This window comes from Bos mutus, chromosome 3 (assembly GCF_027580195.1).
Source record: "Bos mutus isolate GX-2022 chromosome 3, NWIPB_WYAK_1.1, whole genome shotgun sequence".
In the NCBI taxonomy this organism is placed as follows: domain Eukaryota; kingdom Metazoa; phylum Chordata; class Mammalia; order Artiodactyla; family Bovidae; genus Bos; species Bos mutus.
Window position 1 is genome coordinate 52,067,955 of NC_091619.1, and position 12,209 is coordinate 52,080,163.

At 39.4% G+C, this 12,209-nt stretch overlaps 1 protein-coding gene across 2 annotated transcripts in view; it reads right to left on the minus strand.

Annotated features, from left to right (window-relative positions):
• Positions 1-2,772: 2,772 nt before the first annotated feature.
• The window catches only part of LRRC8C (leucine rich repeat containing 8 VRAC subunit C), a 99,597-nt gene continuing 90,160 nt past the window's right edge, over positions 2,773-12,209 (minus strand). For both annotated transcript variants that reach the window (XM_070367729.1, XM_070367728.1), the window contains one exon: positions 2,773-5,230. In XM_070367729.1, the coding sequence (XP_070223830.1) occupies positions 2,957-5,230 (2,274 nt within the window). In that variant the 3' untranslated portion in view covers positions 2,773-2,956. The remainder of the gene's footprint in view (positions 5,231-12,209) is intronic.

The window sequence follows — 12,209 nt, forward strand, 5'->3', positions numbered from 1 at the left end:
CCATAGGACTTGAGTATGTATGATGCTTTTATATTTACATAGGCAGTTTCTCATGAATCTTATAGAAGTTGGAGAAATAGAGCTAGTTGTTCCTTTTTAGCAAGAGCACTTGTAAAAATATGAAAAGGATTAGGTAAATACTCCTTTTAACACTGAGTTGATTCATTAAAGAACTTTAGAAAAGTCAGCAGTTCATTTACCTGAGTTTCCCATTTAACGGCTAAAGAGTAATTAAATGCTTTTTACTTAAGAATGTGAACAAAAATATACAATATTTAAAAGGGTCAAGTTGGAAAATTGAGACTCAAGATGAAGTTCGAACATTTTGAATTTTTATAAAATCTAACAAACATCTAGGAATTTTCCTTCCTAGTTAAACCATAAACTCAGAACTATACTGATTTACTGGATGTTATTTAGAACTTAGGTTAGGGTCAACCTGTGAAATCATTAAGGAAGTAAATAAAATTATTTTGACATTTTGAGCAAGTTATCACAAAGACTAATTACTAGTTACTTACTTCAGTTATGAACCCATGGGAGATTATAAGTTAACACCAGATAAAGATTTCAGCATAAATATGATGTTTAACCTGAATAGATCCCTTTTTAAGGGTGATATAGAAAACAAGTATAAATTTTATCCAGAAGAATAATGCACCCAGTGTCTTAACAGTAGTTATCAAAGCTCACCTTTCAACAGGGGTATTCTTGTCATGCTCAGTGACGGACAATCTTCCAGGTTTGTTTGTTTAAAACAGGTAGTGCTATGTCTCTAAATACAACTCATGGTTCATAATCAAGATCCTAAAAACATACTAGAATTGAATATTTTATCAAAGAAGTAAAACCGTGTTGCTATTTTAAACATATTGTTTCAATTCCAGGTCAAAATAAACCAACTATACAAAATCACCATTCTAACACTTAAACATGGAGCAGAAACAGCAAAGCACTCTGGTCTACATGATTAAATTATTCAATAAATGAAAAGCATCTCTTCCCCAAATCCTTTACCCCATGATGTATCATAACGTTTAAAATACAATGGAGGTACATGTATCTGCTGAGTAGTTTGTAGAGCTGTGTCCCGTGTATGACTCAAAGTGTCATTAAGCAAATTTACCAGGATCAAGGAGTAAATTTTAAAACCAGCATTTTGAAACCCAAACCATCTTCCTACTTTTTTTTTTGTTAAGTCACAAAACCGTCTTAGATCAGACTAGGGTTCTGAAAACAGTGAGTGTGAAGTTGGAACATGAAACAAAATTCCCATGATAGATAGCACTGGTCCTGGATTGAGGGCACAAATAGTGTTTCCATTTTCCTGTTCTACACAGTTTAATAATCAGTGAAAACTTTTGCCCAAGACCCATACATTTTGGGATTCCCTGGGGGCTCAGCTGGTAAAGAATCCGCCTGCAATGTGGGAGACATGGGTTTGATCGTGGGTTGGGAAGATCCCCTGGGAAAGGGAATGGCTACCCACTCCAGTATTCTGGCCTGGAGAATCCCATGGACTGTATAGTCCATGGGGTCAAAAGACTCAGACACGACTGAGCTACTTTCACTTTCCACTATGCTGGATTTTTTAGTATAGAGATAAAATAAAAACTCTGCTGGCCACCAGGCAAAAATTATTTCTAAGTGATATCCACTCAGCTATTTTTTCACACTTAAAAAAATAAAGGAATAGAATTATTTTAGATGAGATAAACTTTTTTAAGCCAAAGAGAACAGATAGAGTTTCTGTGCTTGCATCACTAGCATTCATAGCAAGGGCTGACTTGAGGGAGATTGATTAATACATATATATGTGTGTGTATACATTGATTAGTTTGTGTAACAGGCAGAATTTGAATAGAGGTCACCACTGCCACACTGCCCAGAGGAACCAGCGCGCCTAGCTGGAGCGCACCAGCTCTTTAGCAGGGTGCTTTAGTAGCACTGTTTTTTTTTTTTCCCATCGGATGTATTCACATATCAAGATATCAAAGATGATTAAATTACTAAAAAGCAGGCTTCTGATTCTGATTTTTAAATTTAATTAGCTATTTTAATTAAAATAAATTAGCTTTTCTAAGGTTGTTCACCACAACTACATAACAACATTGATATTAAAGGGGAGGAGTTTCTGCATTTCCTTTTTCACTGAAGGAAATATTTTCAACATTTTAAAAATGTTGGTAGTAATGTACATCAGTTAAATTATAAACGACCAGTCCAAGCAAGCTGACCATGGAAGATTATCGTCCTTACTCACTTAAAAAATCCTTGCCTAATGATAAATAACTGTCAGGTATGTGAAAGAATACAATTTAGGGTTCTGCTGGAGGCAAGGGGAAATTTTGAAAATAATAGTCCATGACAATGCACTTATGTGAGCTTATACTCCAGAGAAGAGTTTTCTATACAACGAAATACTTGACCAATGCAGAAGGCAGCTGGTATTAAAATAACTAGCAGAGATTCCTTGATACACATACAATGTATACAATGAAAACAAAAATAAAGACCCTGTACAGATGTAAACAAGCTAAAAAATGACCTTGGCAAAGTATCTTCATCGATTTAAAAAATACCAAAAGCATGCAACCTAAAATTCCCTTCCTTCCACAAGAATTTACCAAAAAACCAAAACAAACAAGCAAGCAAGCAAGCAAACAAACAAAAAAACCAAACAAAAACAGGTGGAACCATCTGTCTCTGTCAGTAGAAAACAATAATAGATACATTAGGTTCCAGGACAAATAAATCTTTAAAATACTAATATTGAAAAAATACAATTAAATTTTTATTAAAAAATACATACTCCTTACTCATTCTTTGTGTACATTTTGTTTTGTGCGAAAAAGAAGAAAAATAATAATAAAGTAGGAAAGGCATTAAGACTACCTAATTATTTATACTGTATTTGGTAGAAGCATGTTTCAGTCAAACGTTAAACAAAAATAAGTTATTCAGTTTTCATTTGCTCCCGGACATCAGAAGGCAGGGTTTCAAACAGAGCGTCTTCTACAACTAAACCAGCTCGCTTCAAAGCCCGACAGTCACCCAGTTCAGGAGGGAGGATTTCAAAGTGATTGCCTTTAACATCTAAATAGGAAAGAAATAACAAATTTCCAATTTTGGGGGAAAGTACTGATAGGCTGTTTTTCCCAATCTTCAGAGTTTTGAGTTTCTTACAGAAGTAGAGTTCATCTGGAAGGCTCTCCACTTTGTTACAAGTGATGGAAAAATACTGTAAACTTTGTAGAACTCCGATCTCAGGTGGGATAAATCGAATGTCATTGTAGGACAAGTCCAGGTAACGGATTTTGTTGCATAGGAAGAGGTGGGAAGGCAGCACCTCGATTTTATTGTGACTGAAGGACAGACGCTCCAGGCTGGTGAGTTTCTTGATATGCTCTGGGATGTAGGTGATGCTGTTATGCCAGAGTTTCAACACTGTCAGCTTTCTCAAGTGCTGGAAGCTAACGATCTCTTCTATGGATTTCAGATTATTTTCCTTGAGGTCCAATTCCTGGAGGCTGAGCAGGCTGAATACGGCGTGAGGGATGCGCTCCAGGTCACAGTGGACCAGCTCCAGCTCTGTCAGGTTGGTCATCTTCTTCAGGTTGTTGAGCATCACCAGCTTGGTGCCATCGTTGTGTATGCACATCTTCTGGAGATGGCTGGAAACATCAACCACTGCCTGTGGGATTTTGGAAACATTGCTTTTGATCGAGAGAATTTTAAGGCTTTTGAGATCCCGCAGAGACTCAAGGGTGACATTTCTGGAAATATCGTGACTTAGAGAGCCAACCAGGTAGAGTTCCTCCAGGTTCCGGAGGCCATACATCCAGGGGGGCAGCTCCCTCATGTCATCAAACTTGACGCTCAAGACCTTGAGATTCTCCTTCAGGAAAGACAATGCTGCGCTATGGATTTTGACTGAGCACTGGTGTAGAGAAAGCTCCTGGAGATTGTCTAGCTGCGCGATTGTGGCTGGTATCATGACGTTCTTAATGATTTCAAGTTTTAGGGACTGCAACTCTGTGATTTCAAAAACAGTGTCTGGAAGGCCAGAGAGCATGATGAGAGGCAGTTCTAAGCGGTTATGGGCATTTGTCTGCAGCTTCTGCCTCAGTTTATCTGGAGTCCACTCATTATTTAAGTTCAGCTGCTTTAATTTGTTTTCACTCACTTCAGATAGGAACACTGCGAATCTCTTGGAATACAGAGGGTCATACTGATCTATCATATGAAGCATAAAAGCAAAGTCATTTTTCACGTCTGGAATATCATCAATTCCAGTCTCCTGCCTGACATACTCAAAAGAGTACTCCTTCAGAGAACGGTAGAACAGCCAGTACAACGTATAAAGGCACGTCAATCCGTAGATACTTACAAAGCACAGGTAGCAAAAGGAGAGTTTTGAAAACAAGTGTGCCATGGTATGATTGCAAGAAAAGTTTTTATATCCAGTCATGTCCTGAATGTCAACATTACAGTCCACTGTAAATTGGACTTTGGAAACCAGGGCACTATTATATGCAATGATGATTAGGAATTTTATAACCTTAAGTACAGTCTGACGAACATACATGGCATATAGTATATCACCTTCTTCTACGTGCAGCCGGAACTTCTTCACCTTCTCAAATAAAGCTTTTGCCTGCTCACCCTCCTTCTTATCCAGAGCCCCTGCAGTGGATTTGTCAACCACAAACTTCTCAGGAATTGACTTTAAAGACTGAGAATTGACCAGACTGCCTTCTGGACCAGACTGGGTGGTGTTGGACCTGCTCATGTTGTTCTTCCTGTTGTCCTTCTCTTCTGAGTCCTCCCCAGACACTTCAGATAAGGCTCGTGTGGTCCAGGGAGAGTCAAAACACTTCCCCAGGATTGAGATGAAATGTTCTATTTTGGAGCTGGAGCCAGGGAACTTGAACCAAAAGTTGCTGCAGAGCATGAAGACCAGGGTATGAATGAGGACTAGGTATGGGAAATACTTGGCGTACCAGTGGAGGGCTCGCTCATAGCACATCTGGTTAATAAAGCTGTACTGCTGAAGGTCCAAATCTGTCTTCAGCCCTTTCATTTCCACAGTGACCGGGTTAGAAGGAGATGGTTTGGGTGGAGGCAGTGGGGTGGTACTGGCCACTGCTTGAGAGACATTTGAAACAGAAGACTGGTTCTGAGAAGGCTGTACTCTTTTCGGAAGGCAGATTATCTTGTCTTGCATGACCTGAAACACAGAAATAATATTTCCAAATTATATTACTCAAAGAGCTTTCATAATGTCATTAGTGAGAAGGAAAGCAGCAGTAACATCCAATAAACGTCCATTTCCTTTGCCTGGAGAATACAATGTTCAATTCCAGCACGAGATTTTTATTCTTAGCCCACAGGTTAGAAAAATGAAATGCTTATCTTTGTTTGCCACATCTAACTCATGACACAAAATGGAGCAGTTTTGTCAGCACACAGAACAGTGCATGACAAATATTTGAAGAACATTTCACGTATTTTAAAAAAGTTTGCATTTCTTCTTTCACTGAAGCCTTTGGGGAATCAGTCATTGGTCTCGGAAGTACATCCTCTTATCAGATTCAGTCTTGAATTGGATGGCTCCCAACATTATATTAGTTTCTGTACGAGAAATAAAAGGATTAAAAGGAGGAAATATGGGAGAAATTCCTGTCTTTATCATTTCCTCTTTTCTTTCTACCCATATCCTAGTCATGCATAGATGAATATGTCTAGTTTTAATAAAATGGGAATTTACTATGCTTTTTTAAAAGCTATTTATTCAGAGAGATGAAAGACTATAGAAATGTTTGATAGTAAAATAGTTATGTCTAAACTTGCTGCTTTTCACACAAAATATCACATTAACTTCTATTCCTCTACTAATGCTTCAGTTTGTTGAAAATCATATTAAGCCCTACTAAGTCCTGCAGTCTCATAAGATTGCAATTTCAGTAAGAGAGAACACTTTCTTCCCAAAGATGAAATAGGATGAGGCAAACTACACTTTGAATCAACCTGGAGGAATCATCTTCAGGAAGAAGTACACGAAGTGTACACTGAGTCTATTACAAAGTGGACTGTTATGGCACCAGGAATATGACCACAAGTTGGTGACGTGGGAGATACACGCCCCTAGAGAGAAGTGTTGTACAAGGTTTGACAATGCAGTGGAGCGTCCAGCCCTTAGTTGAGTATCTGATATAGGAGACCACCAGTATATATTTGCTGAGAAAGTGGATGAGTCTAGAACTGACACGGATGCTAGCCCTTCCAACTCAGAGTTGCATAGTTCTGGGTGTGGATCTTTCCTAGGGATAAAGTTAAGGACAGTGATTACAGTGATGGCAGCAACAAACTTTCTGTTGTGTTTAATATGCAATTCTATTCCAAAAATGTCAAAGATATTACTTATTTCAGTTGTCACCTTAAACTAACACAATATTGTAAAGTTTAAAAATAAAATAAAATTTTAAAATAAATAAATAAATAAATTCAGCTTGGGAAAAAAAAAAATTGTCACCTTAACCTGATGAGGCAGATTACTCTTTTTACCCCAGTTTCACAGATGAGGAGACGAAAGCACAGAAAGGTTAGGCAACTTGCTTAATGTCATCTAGCTCAGGCCACCTGGACCCAGAACCCACATTCTTATTTTATTTTACTGAGTTTCTAGGATTAAATAAAAAAGATCTCAATTTTACTTCATCCTAAGTAACAAATTACCTTTTAAAGTTATACATGTTTTAGGGGAAAAGCTTATCTCTTCCCATATCCTATGTGGATAACAATGAAAGAATGAGGTTAGGGGGAAGAGAGGAAGTTTTGTTTATAAAGATATATAAACGCCCTGTAGACTAGAAGATACACCAGGGGCTACCATTTACTATGGAAATCAGAAGAAGGCAGGGAAGAAAAACAAATGTGACTGCATTCAGAGGGTTCCATGACTACAGTGGTGTGAGAATGTTTGAGAATGTCTTCAAACAAACATTTTAATCACTTACCTGTATCAGAGGAAAAAAGTGTTAAACACGTCCATATTTGTGTGCATATATATGTCTATGGGCTTCTCTGGTGGCTTGGCTGGTAAAGAATCTGCCTGCAGTGAGGGAGACCTGTGTTCGATCCCTGGGTTGGGAACATCCCCTGGAGAAGGGAAAGGCTACCCACTCCAGTATTCTGGCCTGGAGAATTCCATGGACTGTATAGTCCATGGGGTTACAAAGAATTGGACACAACTGAGTGGCTTTCACTCACTCACATATGCCTATTTATAATTATAACCATAAAGTATTGCCAATCCATCAGCCAAATATTAGAAAGCTTATTTTTCCTTTAGGTTTAAAATAAACATAAAGTTTTCATTTTAATCTCATATTTCAATAGGGCATCCTTTATATTTCTTGGGGTCAAGCACTGTACCATGGAAACCCCTGGAACAGAAAATAGTAGGAGAAAACCTAGACAGATGTTAGAGTCTACCCTGAAGAAATATCAAACAGAAAAAGAAATTCAGTGGCTGGGGTCATGTTCTAGCTGTTTTCCCAACTGTAGTCTCATTTAATGCTCCAATTATCTGTGAAGCTTCAATTATCTGGAGAAGGAAATGGCAACCCACTCCAGTATTCTTGCCTGGGAAATCCCATGTACAGAGGAGCCTGGCGGGCTACAGTTGATGAAGTTGCAAAGAGTTGGACACAACTGAGTGATTGAACACACCTGTGAGGCAGGCAAAAGGTGGGGGCTAGAGACCAGTATGGACAGAGATGCTTCCCCAGCACCTTCTCCAAGAGTGAGACCTTTGAGCTAGGATGTTAATGCTGTGCTGTGCTCAGTCATGTCTGATTTTTTGTGACCCCATGGACTACAGGCCACCAGTCTCCTCTGTGTATAGAATTTTTCCGGTAAGTATACTGGAGTTGGTTGCCATTTCTTTCTCCAAGTATGTTAATATGACATTGTTAATGATGTGATGAAAACATAGACGCATTGGTGTAAAGCAAGATCAGCCAGAAGGTAAAAAGGCAGGTAGGTACCTTTTGGAGGTTCTAAGTCCCTGCCAAGCACCCAGATGGTCCCAGTACTGCCTCCTGCCCTGCCCTTCTCCAGACTCACTCCTCATGGGGGCAGATGATTAACCTCCAGAGCCTGGCTGCTGCAGAGGGTTTCAGGTTATGCCAGGCACCAGGGTGTCCAGCTGAGGGGCAAGTGTGGCCTGAAATCCTGCTTGTGTCTCCCTGGCTCAGTTGTGTGCCCTCCTGGGATACCTCTTTATATTCAGGACAAACGCACTTGATTGGCTAGCATCTGCCATGCTACAGAAGTAGGTCATTTTCTCCACATTCTACAGAAGAACCCAACTAAGCTTCAGCGAACTTCAACAGCTTGCCAACCTTCATACAGCAATGAAACAGCACCACTTCAGGCAGTCTGCTCGTTTCTCCAAACTTCTGCTACGATGGCTTTAAGAGAATGGCCCAACGTAGGAAGGTAATATATAGATGAACTCTGGAAGTTCCTCTCAGCTTTCCGATGTCATATTTCTTTCAATCTTTCAAGATGTCATTTTAAAATGTGCTTATTTAAATCCCAGGAAGGTAAAGACAGTGATATCCTTTCCAGAAGCTGTTAACTAGTCAGAAATGAGCAGAGAGTAGAAAAAGATGCTGGAATTTAGTCCAAATAGCTAAGCAAAATAGCTGCTCATACTGCTAAGAGGACACATTACAAGAAGACTCCAGCAGGGATACAGCTTGGAGTTGAATTCCCAAAGATGTGATGGCAGGTTGTCTATCTGGCACTATGAGAAGGAAGAGGGCAGGCTGCCGAGCCCAAGAGAAAAGACGGTGGGGATTTAAACAGTGCAGTAGCCATAGAAGAGAGGAAGGAAGTTACTTTCTATGATTACTGTAAACACTCCAACACTGAGAAGAACTGGGAAAAGCATCAATGTTTTCAAAGGTACAGTAAAAGAAAGAGAAGACAGAAAGGCTTCCTTTAAAAAAGAAAAGAGTAAGGGGTGTTTTGTGGGATATTTGTAAACAGCAGCTTGTAAGAACTTAAAAGATTTTGTTTCAACTTTTCTGCTCTTTTGAGTAGCTTGCCCAATTAAACCTATATCTCACTTCTCTTTACCTAATCCAGAAATTTAAAGATTAGAGTACAAAATAAGCCTTAAAGAATAGCTGCAATTTTTTTTTCCCAAAGAATAATGGTAGGGTTCCAGGCTGCAGTGCAGGACTAAGGAAGAGTGCTTAGGGTAAGAGCAGGAAGAAAGCCCCACCACCATATCCTGTTCTGCAGAACATCAAGGCTCAGACCATCACCACCAGCTTGTACCATACATGTGTCACACAGATGAGAAATGCAATGCTTTTCTTCTAGGGACAACTCTCAGACTGCCTTTGGAGGAAAAAAGCATCGAGACTAGAGCTACACCTACACAGTGTGTTTATGTAGGGGAAGGGTGAGAAAGAGGGGAAAGAAATGGGGTCAAGGGGTAGAGAAAAAATTTAAAAAGCAAGATGAACAGGAGAATCTGATCCACGATATATCAAGGTAAGAAAGTTACTACTCTAAGAACAGATTTGAGAATAATAATTATTATTTTTTGGCTGTGCAGCACAGCATCTTAGTTCCCCAGCCAGGACCCAAACCCATTTGCTCTGCAGTGGGAAGCCCTGAGTCTTAACCACTGGACCACCAGGGAAATTCTGAGAATAATTCTTGAATGAAATCATCTAAATTAAAGCAAATACCTAAGTTAGTTTCAGAATAAGGAAAAGCTGTACATAGAAGGGCATGAGTCACTGAGGGCAAAAGTGAGGTGAAACCAGCAACAAAGATGGCTAAACCGCCCATGCTATAGTGGGATGAACGGGGTTGGAGGGAGGGGGAGGTGAATCAGTAGAGGAGGGGTAGAATCGAAGGAAACAGGACAAGCAATGTGGTAGGAGGCTGCACTGCATACTCATTATTTCCATTTGGAGATGGAAATACCTTTCACTCTTCCCTAAACCTTTGGTAAAATCTGCTAAACACACACACACCTCTGTATTATGAATGAACTGTAGAAATCACAGGCAAAAGACTAAATAATTTAATGCTTAGATCAAAACTGAACAGACAAGGAGATTTTGCCTGGGATGCTAAAAATCTATAATCTAAATTGTTTCCATGGAAGAAGGAACTGGGACTATGAGAACCTAATTCTTCCAGGAGTCTGTTAGAATACAGAGAGCTCATGGACTGGAATTTGATACAATATCCTCTATATCCTATGGAGCAGCTGACATCCAGGTAACAAAGTATATAAAATGCTCTTCAAGACTTTACAACTAAAGTTCCTAGAGGAATAAAAAATATACATGTAAAATCATTCCATGACTGTTCTAATACGTGGATAATATTTCTCGAAAAGAAACACAAAGGTTGCAGTAGTTGGAGAAATGGGCTCACTAAGAGCCAAATACATGAATTCCCATTTGCAAATTATTTTCAGATAACACAACAGCTGTTTTCGGAAAAAAATTGTAGGGTCAATGAAATAAACTGCATTTCCTGATTTTGTTTTCTACACGGTGTGTTTTTAAGAGAAACAAAGTAAAATTCAAACTTCCTTAAAAAACTGAAGCAACCTATCTAAACTATATCCTGGAATGCTGCTCTGAGCTAGAAAAAGAAATCGAATATTTAAAATCATAATTGCCAAATTTATACCAGCAAAGAGATACATTTTTATGTGGAATATGTACACACTTGATGGCAACCCAATTCAGTACTCTTGCCTGGAAAATCCCATGGATGGAGGAGCCTGGTGGGCTGCAGTCCATAGGGTCGCTAAGAGTTGGGACACGACTGAGCAACTTCACTTTCACTTTTCACTTTCATGCATTGGAGAAGGAAATGGCAACCCACTCCAGCGTTCTTGCCTAGAGAATCCCAGGGACAGGGGAGCCTGGTGGGCTGCCGTCTATGGGGTCGCACAGAGTCAGACACGACTGAAGCGATTTAGCAGCAGCAGCAGCAGATCACATATTGAAATATCTTGCATGGTCAATGTAAATTAGGACCTTTTAATAGTAACTTTCACAATTTTAAATTATTAATGTCCACCTACATCTTTGATTGTATTTTTGATGATGGTTATTTGATTCTCAGTCCCTTTGCTAGAATCATAAACTCCATCATTACAATGTAAAAAAGTAAGATCTGCTTAACTGAGGCAGTTTCCAGAAAAGCAGCGCAGTGAGAAGCAGCAGGGACCACTGGTAAGCTACTGAAGCAGTTCAACATGTGCATGAATGAGACACCAAAGGGCTGAGATTCAAACTCAATCAAACAAAGCCACTCAGCTTCAGAGAAACCGCTTGATATAACAAAGACAGGGAAACATACATAAGGGCCAGCTTATCTTTTACATGCAGGAGACATAAAAGACATTGATGGGGGAGGTGTGGGACGTGTAGAACACAAGTGCTAACTAGTTTTGAGTGTGCCTCAGGAAAAGTCACTCCTAGTGAAGGACCTGCTGTACGTCAGACATCACGCCAGAGATACCAAGAGCAATGCACCCTTCAAGGTCCTGAACAGGAGATAGGTGACTAAATCAGTAATGAGTGTTGTAAGTGCTCAAATTCATGCTTGTCTTTCACAATGAACTTTATAATCAACTTTATAGTCTAGATCCCAAAAAAAAAAAAAAAAATCACCTTGGTGGTATTTTTATTGGGATTATATTACATTTATAAACTAAGAAGCACTGACATCTTTATGGTGTTGATTCTTCCTCTCCATGTGTGTGTTTCCACTTGGCTTAATCTAATTTTGTATCTCCCAGGAGTGTTTCATATCTTTCCTCAAATAGATTTTGGGCATTTATTAAGTTATGCCTAAATATTTTATTTTTTGCTATTATAAATCTTCTTTTAAAAGATGCATATTTAGCATAGAGGGAGCATACTCCCTTCACCTTTCCCACTCCCCTGCCATTCCTTAGGAAGCCTGATAAGTTTGGTGGGTATTCTATATCTGTGTATTGACATAGACATGACCTCTCAGGTGGTGCTAGTGGTAAAGAATCCTCCTCCCAATGCAGGAGATGTTAAGAGACATGGCTTCGAACCCTCGGTCAAGAAGATCTACTGGAGAAGGAAATGGCAACCCCCTCTCGTATTCTTGCCTCCTATGGACAG